The sequence below is a fragment of the Carcharhinus amblyrhynchos genome, chromosome 14 (genome assembly GCF_965287045.1).
Source record: "Carcharhinus amblyrhynchos chromosome 14, sCarAmb.v2.hapA, whole genome shotgun sequence".
Classification (NCBI taxonomy): Eukaryota; Metazoa; Chordata; class Chondrichthyes; order Carcharhiniformes; family Carcharhinidae; genus Carcharhinus; species Carcharhinus amblyrhynchos.
In genome coordinates this window covers 24,008,648-24,022,475 of record NC_137337.1, presented here as the reverse complement: position 1 = coordinate 24,022,475, position 13,828 = coordinate 24,008,648, and the positions used below count along the sequence as shown (strand labels likewise).

At 40.2% G+C, this 13,828-nt stretch overlaps 1 protein-coding gene across 1 annotated transcript in view; it reads left to right on the top strand.

Moving 5' to 3' along the window:
• lrrc9 (leucine rich repeat containing 9) overlaps nt 1-13,828 on the top strand; it is a 152,667-nt gene that overhangs the window by 137,092 nt on the left and 1,747 nt on the right. Inside the window, exons 31-32 of the mRNA XM_080202432.1 lie at nt 487-661; nt 12,607-12,781. Coding sequence (XP_080058558.1) covers nt 487-661; nt 12,607-12,781 — 350 coding nt within the window. The remainder of the gene's footprint in view (nt 1-486; nt 662-12,606; nt 12,782-13,828) is intronic.

The window sequence follows — 13,828 nt, the reverse complement described above, 5'->3', positions numbered from 1 at the left end:
AAGACCTTAGCCATATCCCCATCCCCTACCACTAGCTCCCCTTTCTCATCCTCTAAAGGACCAACGTTCACCCTAGCCAGCCTCTTCCTTTTTATATATTTATAAAAACTCTTGCTATCCTTTTTTATATTAAGTGCTAGCCCAGCCTCATAGCTACCCTTTATAACTATTACATTATGCACTCAGTTTTACTTCCTGCTTTCGCTTAGATTGAGTAGATTTATTTACTGTAGTGCTTTGTTTATATCCTACTTGATAGACAATGATAAAATAGAACATTGAGTACACATGCCAAGCATCCCACAGAAGCATATTAATTGTAAAATAGCCAGACTCCAATCAACGTGGGGGGGGGGTGGGAAGGAAGGAAGGAGAGATTTTTCCCATCTGACCAAAAACATTTGAACTTAAAAGTGATTCATTTAATTTGGTTATAGATGTCAATATTTACCAATACTGATTGTATTAATTTATTTTGATCAATAGGCAATGCCTTCAAATCCTTCTGTGGAAATAGGGCTGTCTGCAATTATGCCATTGTTAACAAGGCCCAATACATTGAGGGCGACCAATTGTCTTCCTAAAGGATTGCAGCCTTTTACAGCAGCAGAGTACAATCTCCCACATGGTTTTGGAGACTCGATACCGGAAACAGCTAGAAGTAAGAAATTGTCATGAAATTTGTCTTAAACAACAACCTGCAGATTTTGTACAGCTTCCAACAGATTTGCATGTTTATTTGTTCTGTCCAATTGTGCCAAGTTGTTTAACAATGATGCTGAAATGAACAAGTTTTTATAAATATCACTGTTAATGGGATCAACAGGAATCAACACTTTAATTCAGTGGAGAAACATGAATCTTCCCACATCCTTCTCCTCCTTTATGTTCCTCCTTGAAAAGCCCATTCTTTAACCAAGCTTGTAATCACCCCTTCTCATCCCCATACGGGCAAGCTGAGAATATTATAGCCTGTATTTCAGAAGCTACTGTCCACGTTGCTGGTCTGGATGACTCTGCCTCTGGAGACGCTGATGAAACACTGCTTTAGGTAAGCCTCAGCACCTACATGGGCTGCAGGGACCTGCAGTTCAAGCCGACTGTCATTAGTGCTGTCTGTAGAAGCAGTAACGTGACTTAAAGGCCAGGAGGACCTTGGACTATGGAGTTAACAATCTCCAATCTAAATAGTTCTGCATAGAGATAACAAACTACTGAGGATTTTGAGAGGAGACAACAAATTAAAGACATTATATATTAAAGTTAACCTAAAAGTGTTTTATTCCCAAAATATTCTAGTCTCAGAATTGCAGATGGGGAAATATACCAGATCTGTGTTTGTGGGTGAGGAGTCCCCTCAGTGCTCTCAAATAAATTTGCCCAATGCATGGTCTGCAGGCCGGTTTTTGGTCCCTAGGCTGTCTGGAATTGGCCTGCCCAAACTTTTTGGACATTCAATTGACGTGTTTAAAATATGCTGTAAAACTATTCATCTAATAAGAGACTGGCTCTTCCCTACATTTGCTGCAGATAAGTTCACTGGAGCCCATCAGCATCAAATGCAGAAAGCAAACAGCTCTCTGGTTGGATGAGCAGGAAATATGTAAGATAAGATTTAAGATAGGTTCCAGGGCCCAGAGAGCAAGATTGCAGACAGGATGGGATCAGGGCCATGGGTGCCAGAATGATGACCTGGGGAGCTGGGACAGCAGTCTATGGACTGAGAACAAGTTCTGAGGGGGAAGGAGAGGTAGAAGGAATGCAGAAGGAAGGAGGGTGTGAGTGAAGAGGTGTTTGTGGCATGAGTGGGAGAAGGGAGGGTGAGTGAGGGGGGCATGTGTGAGAGTGATGGAGAGAGTGTGCGTGAGTGTGTAAGAGTGTGTCAGAGTAAGGAGAAGGAACAGGGGAAACATGGGTGGAGAGCATATGATGTGGAGATCCTGACAGCACACAAAGGGGAGAAACTGAGGGGCAAGAAATGTGTGATGGAGAGAGCTTGTATGTCGAGAGCAAACATGGGGGAGTATGTGTGAGTGGAAGGTGCAATGGTGGTTCAATGGGTGAGGAGGGAGAGTGTATGAAGGCAGGACAGTGTGTGAAGGGCAAGACATAAGGTGGGGAGAACACGTGTGTTGGGACAGCACGTGAAGCAGAGAACACGTGAAGGGGACAGCCTGTGAGAGTTGGTGAGGGGTGGATGCCCAGATGTTTAGGTGTGAGGGGCCGAGTGTCTGTGTGAGAGAGAAGTGTGAATGTGTATTTAAAGTCTGATTCATTTTCCATCTCAGGGTTCTCATTCATCCTTGTCCCCACACACTCACACGCGTTTCCCCCTCACACAGTGGGTGAGCGTGAATGAATGTGCAGCCAGAGACTGTGAGTGATATGAGCCAGACACACACGCACTCTTACTCTGTTTCACTTTAATTGTCATTATTATTTATTACCCTTTTTTTAAATGGTCAAGTCATTTCTTTGACATTGTTCCTTTGCTCAGCGAGTTTTTTTTTGCATAGCTCTTTCTCATTAATTCATGTTTAACATTGTGTCAAACTTCATCTTTCCAAAATTCGCTCATTGGCCCTGGAGTCAGAATTTTTTTAAATGTGAGCACCCTCTTGCAAAAAGTTTGGGCAAGCCTGCTCTGAAGTTTAGTTAATCAGCCATTCGTGAGTCAGTTCACTTGCATATTCATTGATACTCTCCAGCGCAAACCACAAAAAAAAACACATAGAGGTAGCGTTTATGCTTCAGCCACAATCTGTGACTTTGATACAAATTATGTCCTAAATTTCATATATTTTGAAAAATACTTTTAATCCCCTTAGTTTATAGTTGACATCATTTGCACAAATTGTTATAGTTGGTAGCAGGTTGAGAAAGTAGTTAATAAAACTTATGGGATCCTGGAATTAAAACAGAAACTGGCATTCCAAAGTGTCATATTGGAACTTGAAACATGAACTCTGTTTCTCTCCCCACAAATGCTGGCAAACTTGCTGAGTTATTCCAGCAATTACTGTTTTTATTTCAGATCTCCAATATTTGCAGTGTTTCACTTCTAATATGTGGGCTTTGTAAATAGAGACATAAAGTACAAAAATGTGGAAGTTAAAATGTACCTTTATAAAACACTAACTTGGCTTCAGCTTGAGTATTATGTCTAATTCTGGGCGCCGCACTTGAAGAAAGTTTATGAGAACAGTTCTGGGAATGGAAGACTTCAGTTACATGGATAGATTGGTGATGCTGGGGCCTTTCTCCTTAACAGAAGAGAAAGTTGAGGAGAGATTTGGTAGAGACCTTTTTAAATCATGAGAGGACTGGACAGAGTAGATAGAGAGAAACTATTCTGCTAAGGATATAGAATGCACTGCCTGAGAATGTGTAGATTCAATTGTCGTTTTCACAGGGGAATTGGATAGCTATCTAAAGAAGAAAAAAATATAGGGTTCTGGGAAAAAGGAGGGGAAGTGGGATCAGCTGAGTAGCTCTTATGGAGAGCCCACACAAACATAATGAGCAGAATAGCCTTCCAAAATAGTAATAGTAACAATTGTGGTAATGATACAAAGCATAGATCCAGAGTAGGTGCTAATGGCAGAAGGACTGATAAGAGAGAAAGCAAAATCTTGAAAATAAGATACAGAATGGCACTTGACAAAAGAATAAATCAATCATTCAAAATGGAGAACAAAACTTATATGGTCTGAAGTTCTTAAACTCAATGTTGAGTCCAGAAGGCTGTAAAGGACTGTAGAGTTCATTCATTTCTTTGAATAGATGAAGAAAGCACTGGTACAATGTTGAAATGAATTTCTTTTATTGAACAGAACTTAAAATTAAATCATTACAAAAATGAAAAGGAAGAGAAAAGCTGGAGAGAGAGGCTGTCTCTTTCTGCCAGCCACCGTACTGATCTGGAACACTGACCTCAAAACCAAAGCTGAACTGGACTGAAAACAGAGCTAAAATTACAATAAATGTGGTTTGTTGTCTTGTTATTGAAATTGTTTGGCACATGCTGTCTCTAATTTGGCGATATCGGCCTTGCAGATGTTGTTTATGAAAATCTTTGTTAAGCTTATGAAAAGCCTGTTTTGCTTGCATTGCACTTTTTGAAAATGCAGTCAATTTCGAGCTAACCCAGCATGTCTTCCGAGTTTTAAAATGTAGTTAACTTTTTAACCTTAGCAGAGTTAGTTACATAGGCAGAAATATCTTAAAATTAAGTCTTTGCAAAAATGAAGCAAACCATACACAACAAGAACCTAATTGGGAGATGAAGTGCTGTTCCTTAAGATTGCGTTGAGTTATACCGAAACAATGCAACAGGCAGAGGACAAAACTGAATATTAGAGCAAGATAGTGAATTGATTTGGCAAGTGACCAGAAGATTGGGATCATGAGTGGCACAGTGGTTAGCACTGCTGCCTCACAGGACCAGGGACCTGGGTTCAATTCCCGGCTTGGGCCACTGTTTGTGTGGAGTTTGCATGTTCTTCCTGCATGGGTTTCTTCCCAGGTGCTCCTGTTTCCTCCCACAGTCCAAAAAACGTGCAGTTTAGGTAGGTTGGCCATGCTAAATTCTCCTTCAGTGTACACGAACAGGTGTCGGAATGTGGCTTTTCACAGTAACTTCATTGCAGTGTGAATGTAAGCCTGCTTGTGACTAATGTGCTTGGAGACTGAGCAGACCAGTCTGCTGTTGGACTCCCCAGTGTAGAAGAGACCACATTGGGAGCAGCAAATACAGTGAACTAAGTTGAAAAAATACAATTAAATCGCTGCTTCACCTGGGGCTATAGACAATGAAGAGAGAAGTGAAAAGGTAGTTGCTACACTTCCTGCAATTGTTTGGGAAGGGGACAAGGTGTTGGATGATTGAGGAATGGATCGGGGTTGTAGAGGGAATGGTCCCTTTGGAATGCTGACATCGGACGGGAGGGGAAGACATCTTTGGTGGTGATTGCACGCTGGAGGAAACGATTTTTGAATGTGGAGTTGGAAATGAGAACAAGAAGTTCTGGGAGGAAGGTGAGGGAGTGAGATCCAAAGTGCAGGAAATGGATTGGGCATGTTTAATGACCCAATCAGCAAATGGGGATAGAATCTTCAGTTCAGGAGAAAGGAAGGCATATCAGAAGCACCATTATGAATCCTCCTTTGTTTTCTATTCCATCAGCATCCATGTTTCACAGTTCATGTTCCCTGACTTCTGTCACCTCCAAACACATTTTCCCCTTCCCTTCTCAGTAGTCCTACATCAACCAGTTTTACCATTTGCTGATTCTTGTCAAGACAGAAGATCCAACACCAACCCATTTACCTTGTCAAACACAACTGTTTAAGGCTCTTCCAGGTGAGACAGCAGTTTACACTTGTGTCCTCCAATCCAGCATACTGTATTTTTTTTGCTCCCAGTGCAACATTCAATGTATTGAATAAGGTTAACATTTCAGTTGTGTTCTTCCCAGTTCCAATAGAAGAACATGACCTGAAACTTTTAACTTTTTTCTCACTCCAAGACTTTGCCAGGCCTGCTGAATATTTCTTAAAAATCATAAGGACATTAAATTATTTGAACATACCCCTAAGTATTTTTTAAAAGGTTACAGGTTCACTTTGAGCAAGCTGCTTTTCCCAAAACAAATCTCATGACTACAGCTAAATGACCAGTAAGACATCTGGGATGATGAGTTTTTTTTAACTTAGTTAAAATTATAAAAAAAGCTGTTACCAGGTCGTGGGTTCCTGCTGATTGGTTAAAAAAAAACTTGGCCTTGGGGAGGTTCTGCTGAATCTTTTAACTCCATGTATGTCTTGGGAGCAAAACGAGAAATTGTTTCTTTCTCGCTCTCTCTCGCTCTTTTTCTCTTTCCCTCTATTGCCTGCAGTCCAGTGTGAACGCTCACCTTCAGCTAGAAAATTCTCATCTCAGGATATCCTGATTTATCAGAACCCTGTAAAGGCTGCAACCAACGAAAATTCTTCGAAAAGAACTCCCAGATTACTACTATGACCAGTGATCCATCTTTGCATGCAGGAACCAAATCAACAGGGTTGAGACCTTTTTGAACTTTATCATTTTTCATAAAGTGTTTCCTTCTGCTCACCTCTGCAGAAACCTTGTTTGTCTTGTCCTTTTTTTGTGTATATCTAAGTGTGTATTTTTTGGGTATTTTTGAAGGAGTAAATCATTACACTTCTGGATTACAAATTGTGTGCTAACTCAGTTTTGTAAATTATTCTTAAAAATAAGCTTTGTTTCATAATCAATTATTTTAAATTCAGTGAAAGAGGCCTAATTAAAGTCTTTTTCATTCTGGGTCTAGCAGCAGCGAGGGTAAAAAATAAGGTCATTTTGATGAATGAATTAAACATTTAGACTTGTGATGTGACCTGTGGAGTAGTAAAACCAGAGACACTGTGCACTCCTCCCATTCCAGTTTTAACATAGATTGGGGACGGTTGTGGGGTTTTGAAACGCAGACAACGAATGATTGAACATAGATTAATACTAATTAGTAAAGGGTTAAAGCACAGATACTAGGTTTCTTGTACATTAGTAAACCAAAATATTTTTGGAAGGTGCTAAACATTTCTGGAATAGAAGATGCAAAAGTAGATTAATTGAAATCCTTGTCTAAGGCTGGGAGAATTGTCAGATAAAGTAAAGGTAGAAATAAAAATAGGATTTTGTAAGGATGATGTGATTGAAGTAATTACCCAATATTTAAAATTAAATGAGATACCTGAAATCGGTGTTTCACAGCTGAAGTTAGCTAGGATTTAGTTGCAAATGAAGGAACTTGAGATAGAGAAAGGCAGAGGCTGAAACATGAAAAAGGGAACTGAAAAATACTTGAATTGGAAGGAAAAGAGAAAAAAAAGGGAGATGAGATGACTTGAAAAAAGGAGAAATGGAAATGAATGAAACTTGACCTCCAGGGAGAGATATTAGCAAAGGAGGAAAGAGGGAAGGAACAAGAAATGGAATATCATCATAAAAAGCTGGGATTTTAAGAAGAGACCACAGATGCTGAGGAAGGTTTAGAACTCAGTGGTGGAATTGCTAAATCTTTCAAAACTTCCAAGATTTGAGGAAAAGGATGTGGGAACTTTCTTCATTTCATTTGCGAAAATAGTTAGGCAGACACAGTGGCAAAAAAAAATGAACATTTGAACAAAGAGCAGGAATAAGCCATTCAGCTCCTTGAGCCTTAAAGAACCCTACAATGCAGGAGGAGGCCACTTGGCCCATCATGTCTGCAACCGCTCTCTGATAAAGTGCCTATCCCTCTGCCCTGTCCTCGTAACCAAATGCATTTACCCCTTTAATCCCCCCTAACTTATACATCTTGGGACACTAAGGAACCCATTTTACCATCAAGTTGTGCGCATTTTCGATGTAAAAACTTGGTAAAGTCATCCGTGAGGCAAGTAACATGATCCGCGCCCACCTCCATGCCTGTTAGCCCTTTACCAATTGGCTCTCTGGGGGCGGGGGTGGTTGGGGGGGTGGTGGTCAAAAGGCTGTCTTAGTTGGTGGCAAGAAGGAAGGCGGGTCAGATTGTCCAATCTACCTAACTGACCACATCTCAGGACTGTGGGATAAAACTGGAGCACCCAGAGGAAATCCAGGCAGACACGGGGAGAATGTGCAAATCCACACACAGACACTGACCCGAGGCTGGAATTGAACCCGGGTCCCTGGCACTGTGAGGCTACAGTGCTTACCATTCTGCCACTGTGCTGCCCCAAGCTTGCTCTGCCATTTAATAAGGTTGTGGCTAGTCTGCTAGTGACCTCAAATCTGCATCCTGATTACTCCTGATAACTTATCACCCCTTGCTTACCAAGAATCTATCCACCCCTGCCTTACAAATATTCAAAGACTCTGCTTTCACTGCCTTTTCAGGAAGAGGGCCCCTGAATGAAAACCTTTCACAACATCTAAATTTTAAATGCATTTTTAAACAATGGCCCTCTCCTTCTAGATTCTCTTACAAGAGGAAACATTCTTTTCACACCTACCTGTCAAGACCCCTTGAGATTTTATGTTTCAGTGAAGTCATGTTTTACTCTTCTAAACTTCAGTGGACTCGAGCCTAGCCTGCCCTACCTTTCCTCAAAAGACAACTATTAGTCTGGTAAACTTTCCCTAATCCACTTCCAGTGCATTCACATCCTTACTGTACTGTATTGTACACAGTTTGGTAGATATAGTCTCATTAGTGTCCTGTATAACTAAAGATAACCTCCCTATTTTTGTATACAATTCCACTCACAATAAATGATAACATTCCATTTGCTTTCCTGATAACTTTCTGTACCTGCATACTAATCATTTGCACAAAGACACATCTCAGAGCTTTGCAGTCCCTCACCATTTAGATTATATGCGTCTTTTATTCTTCCTGCCAAAATGGCCAATTTTCCCATGTTATACTCCTTTTGGCATATCGTTCCCAATCACTTATCCTGTCTATATCTTTTTGTAGCTTCCTGATATTCTTTTCACAACTTTCCTACCTATCTTTGCGTCAACAACAAATTCGGCAATTATCGCTTCTTTCAAGTCATTTATATAAATTGTAAACAGTTGAGGTCCCTGTCACACACCACTTGTTATGTCTTGCCAACCTGAAAAGTGGACATTACCCCTGGAAGTAGATTGGTGGACAGAACTCATGAAGAGCTCATGAGATTTGTGCAATGCTTTTGGAAGAAGTTTCTATGAATTTCGATGCAGTAAAAATGGCTATTTTTAGTGCATACAGGTTTGTCCCTGAGGCGCACAGGCAGAAATTTCAAAGCATAAGGAAACAGTCTGGGTATACTGATTCTGAGAGGATAAAGCAGAATAATTTTGAATATAGGCATTAAAGATAGACGCCACATATGAGGCTCTTGTGGAAATAATTCTCCTGGAAGAATTTAAACGTTCATTTCCTCCAGTAGTTAGAACCTATGTCGAAGACCAGAGGATTATACCGCCTAGACAGACAGCAGAGGTGGCAGAAGATTATGAGCTGATCCATAAATCCAAATCCTTTTTCCATCATCTCCATAAACTTGAGAACGATAGTGAAGAAGGCAACAAGAAGGCAAGTTGACAGGGAAAAGAATGGACAGCTTGGAATGCCCTGGGAATGCATCCTCAGACTGAAATAAACTGAGGGTGGAGCTGATATTCAAAGGCTTAAGTCTTTCCATTATAACATGGTTGACACCATTGTGGAGACTGCTGGAAGTTGCGTAGGAAATGCATTAGTCTTATTGGGGCGATTCAGAAAAAAAAAACTGAAAATACAATTGGTCAAGTTGTAGTGTTAACTATAAATGTGAGTCTGAGTATGAACAATACTGTAAGTGCAGGGAGGTGACTAGGGCCCATTAGGGTTATAAAAACAAATCAAGAGGATATGTGACGCCTTATCCCTCAAATGATACAGCAAAACCTACAATTATATCAAGGAATGCAGGAGCCACTCAAGCACCTTTGCTGGAAAAGGGGCATAACTATTCCACCAGAGAGTGCATTAAAAGCCAAAACTTTGATAAATGGTGATGGAGAATATGCCTATACTTTTGTATCGGATGCACTTAAAGTGGAACCTAATGCCTGGGACAGTGATAACCGAGGTTATCCAGAAGTTTCCTGTAGTTGGATTTGACTTGCTCCTGAGAAAGTTAGCTGGAGCAAAGGTAGTAGCTTCTCCCGTAATAATAGGAAGCTGAAGTGAGGTTAAAGAGATAGAGCAGTTACTAGAATGGGTACCAGGAATTTTTCTTTCATGTGTGATGATCTGAACAATGGATAAGCAAAGATCACTTTCAGAAGTCAAAGTGATACAGCAGACAGGTATTTGGTTAATTTAAACTCTCTTTAAAGACTTGGATAATCAGAAAGAGATGTTTGATAAATCTTCTGTAATCAAGCTCAACAAATTGATCCAGAATTAAGTAAGATAGCAACCCAATCAACCCAAACCAAAACTGAAGCTGATCGAGTTCCAGAATGCTATGTTAAAAAGGGAATTCTAATGAGGAAGTGAAAACCTCCTCACAGATTTTCAGATGAAGAGTGAAAGGTTGTGAGGAAGCTTGTGGGAGGTGATGGGGTCCTTCTACGTAGCAAAGGAAGGAGAAACTGAAAGGGGGAGTTGGGAGAGGAGATGAGAAGCACTTCCCGAAAGAATGGAGTAGGTTGTTCATTTCTTTTTCTGGCATTGCATTGCACCCCCATCCTCCTGTGGAGGGGATGCAATGGCAATGCGGCCACCCTCTCCCAGACAGAGTTCATGATCTTGCTGGAGGGTCTCCTGCTAGCCTGAGGGCAGATAATTGCCTTTCTCCCCTCCATGACATCCAACATTCTTGTGAGGACTCCCTTGGTGAATCATGGAGCTGGCTTGTTGACTGTTTTTCTCTTCTGTTATGAAGGGGGAGGCTGATCTCTCTCTTGAGAACTAACTCTCAACCACTTAAAGAGAAGTCTCTCCCTTCATAATCTGTTAAAGAGTGTGTGAAAAGGGGTAATATTTGCACTTCAACAACTTTTAGTGATGAAATTAAAATAACTACCTGAAACTGTCTCTGTAAAGGTAATAAGTAACACTTTATTCATCTAACAGTGAACAGGTTAACTAAACTATTAACAAACTAAATAAAACACTACTTTAATAGGATTCATTCAGATAAATACAATTCCCACTTACAAAAAATAGAATTTTTAGTCACACTGAAAATGCAGCCAGGTGTTATCTTCCAGAATTTTCTGTTTTCCTTATCGTCAGTCTTTTTCTGTTGGTACCTTTGCAATTGAGATGAGGCTTTCTTTTAAGACATAAATGTGGCTGTTAACTGACAGATGACAGTTACTGGCTGTCTCTCTGAAGCTGAGAGAGCTGTGAGCTGTGGCAGTTGCTGGCTGAAGCAGTTGCTGTCTGGCTCTCTGGAGCTGGGAGCTGGTTTTTATATCCTGATGGCATATCAAAATCATCACAATAGGATTGGTTTACAGGTTACCAAAACATCAAATTCAAATCTGATAGACTGCTGCTGTTCAAATGCCTAGTTTAAACTGATTGGGCAAACTTCAAAAACAACCTGTTGTCTTGACAGCATCACTATCACTGTTTAGGCTTGTGACGCAATATTTCAGTCTGTGTACAGCATGCACCCACATCTCTTTTAACTCTCTAAGCATGTCAAAAAAACTACCTTTTTTAAACGGACCACGCAATTTTACAACTCCTTGCATTTTAGAAGTTTTTTTAATAATTTACAAACACAAACTTCACAATACTTGACTTGACTGTGAGCAAGTGTTATAGAGCCATTTAAATCCAGTGCCTCTTTGACTGAACTGCTCAGATGACCCTGAGGTGGGCAACTCAAATGGCTTGTGCCACAGATGCTGCGTTTTTCACATAGGGAAAATCTGTCAGGGAAAGCAAGATTCGCAATAGTTTTTGCACCAAAATTGACATTTGGGAAAATTCCGCTTAATGTGAAGGCATAAATCTTAGGGCAAAGGCCTCCATCAAAGCTTCCTTCAGACTTCTGGTGCCCCCCCCCTCCCCACCCCACAAAGGTTGAATGGCCTCTGGTCCTCCCTTCCCCCTGCTCAGTCTCTCCCTGACACCTTGATTAGCCCATTTGATTTTGATTATGATTTATTATTGTCACGTGTATTAACATACAGTGAAAAATATTGTTTCTTGCACTATACAGACAAAAAATATCATTCATAGAGAAGGAAATGAGAGAGTGCAGAATGTAATGTTACGGTCATAGATAGGGTGTAGAGAAAGATCAACTTAATGCAAGGTAAGTCCATTCAAAAGTCTGACAGCACCAGGGAAGAAGCTGTTCTTGAGTCGGTGACCTCAGACTTTTGTATCTTTTTCCTGACAGAAGAAGGTGAAAAAGAGTATGTCTAGGGTGCATGGGGTCCTTAATTATGCTGGCTGCTTGACTGAGGCAGTGGGAAGTGTAGACAGAGTCAATGGTTGGGAGGCTGGTTTGCATGATAGCTTTGCATGACCTTTTGTAGTTTCTTGCGGTCTTGGGCAGAGCAGGGGCCATACCAATCTGTGATACAACCAGAAAGAATGCTTTCTATGGTGCATGTAAAAGTTGGTGAGAGTCGTAGCTGACATGTCAAATTTCCTTAGTCTTCTGAGAAAGTAGAGGCATTGGTGCACTTTCTTAACTATAGTGTCGGCATGGGGGTCCAGGACAGATTGTGAAAACTTGAAACTCTTGATCCTTTCTACTTCGTTCCTGTTGATGTAGACAGGAGAATGTTCTGTTTTATGTTTCCCGAAGTCAATGACAATCTCCTTCGTTTTGTTGACATTGAGGGAGAGATTATTCTTGCTGCATCAGTTCATCAGATTTACATTGTGAAATCAATAAAGAGCGAGAAAAGTGATGACTGTGATGACGATTACCATCAGAACAAATTTGATAACGCAGCATGTTATCTGAAGGATTTCAAGACACACAATTCAAACTTGCGAGCCTTAGATATCTTAAAGTAACTTACATTGAACAGATGTCAACTTTCTTACAAACGTATAAACAATGTTGCAGATAAGAAGCACAAGAGTTTGGGAGGGAACCTGTCTAATACTCGCAGCTTCCAACCAGACATTATTTGTAGACAGATGAGAAGTGGTGGAACGTATCAACCTTCTTTTATGCAGCAGCAGAGGGATAGTTCCCGCAACATGAGAACATTAATGCAAATCCAAGATCAAGATAGCAGGTATGCTGTTAATTTTTGTTTGAATTTTATATTTACATTTGTTTCATAATTAATGTATTTAAGAGGATACAAGTTGCAGACTGCAATTAATTTTTCTATTCTGTAAATGGACATTTGCCTATTCACCAGAGCACTCTTAACAGAATGAAGCTTTGTTCTGTCAATCCAAAAATTAGGTACCAACTGAATAATTAAATGTAAAAGCATTGAAAAATGTAATTGCGTTGCCATGCAATGCATCTTAATAACAAAGGTATCAACAAAAGTCTGAGAAGCAATTATTTTTTAATTTGAAATGTTGCGCATTTTTCATTTGAATATTAAACTTCTTTCAAAAGATTGCTTTGTTTTCTAACTTAGTAGCATTATTATAGCGAGATACAGAAAACTATGCTCCAATTCCAAAAGTCATATCAATATTTTTGTCTGCTCCCAGAATAACATCTAGTTGTGTTTTGTATGTCAATATTTTTACTCCAGCAACAAGGGTTCTCCTTGGATTTTGCATTCAAGCAGTGGCTTTTTGCTTTGACCATTGGATTTTGGCTATGTACAAAAACACTTAAAAGTTTTATCATGCAATAGGAAATAATAATTTAAGTGGAATGTGCACATCTAGTTGAAAGCCATTATTACTATCTTATTACTCATATTAGTCACAATCAGTGAATTACAAAATAACAGAACAGTATGAGAAACATTCTAAAGCGGTAGACAGAGGGGAACCGGTGGATGTGGTGTTTTTAGATTTCCAAAAGGTGTTTGATTAGGTGCCACATAAAAGGTTGCTACAGAAGGTTAGGATGCACGGAGTTGGGGGTAAGGTGTTAGCGTGGATAGAGGATTGGCTGTCTAATAGGAAGCAGAGAGTTTGTATCAGTGGGTGCTATTTTGGTTGGTGACTAGTGGAGTGCCACAGGGATCAGTGCTGGGGCCTCAACTATTTACCATTTATATAGATGATCTGGAGGAGGAGGCTGTGTAGGGTGACGCAATTTGCTGATGACACGAAGATGAGTGGAAAAGCAAATTGCGTGGAGGGTATGG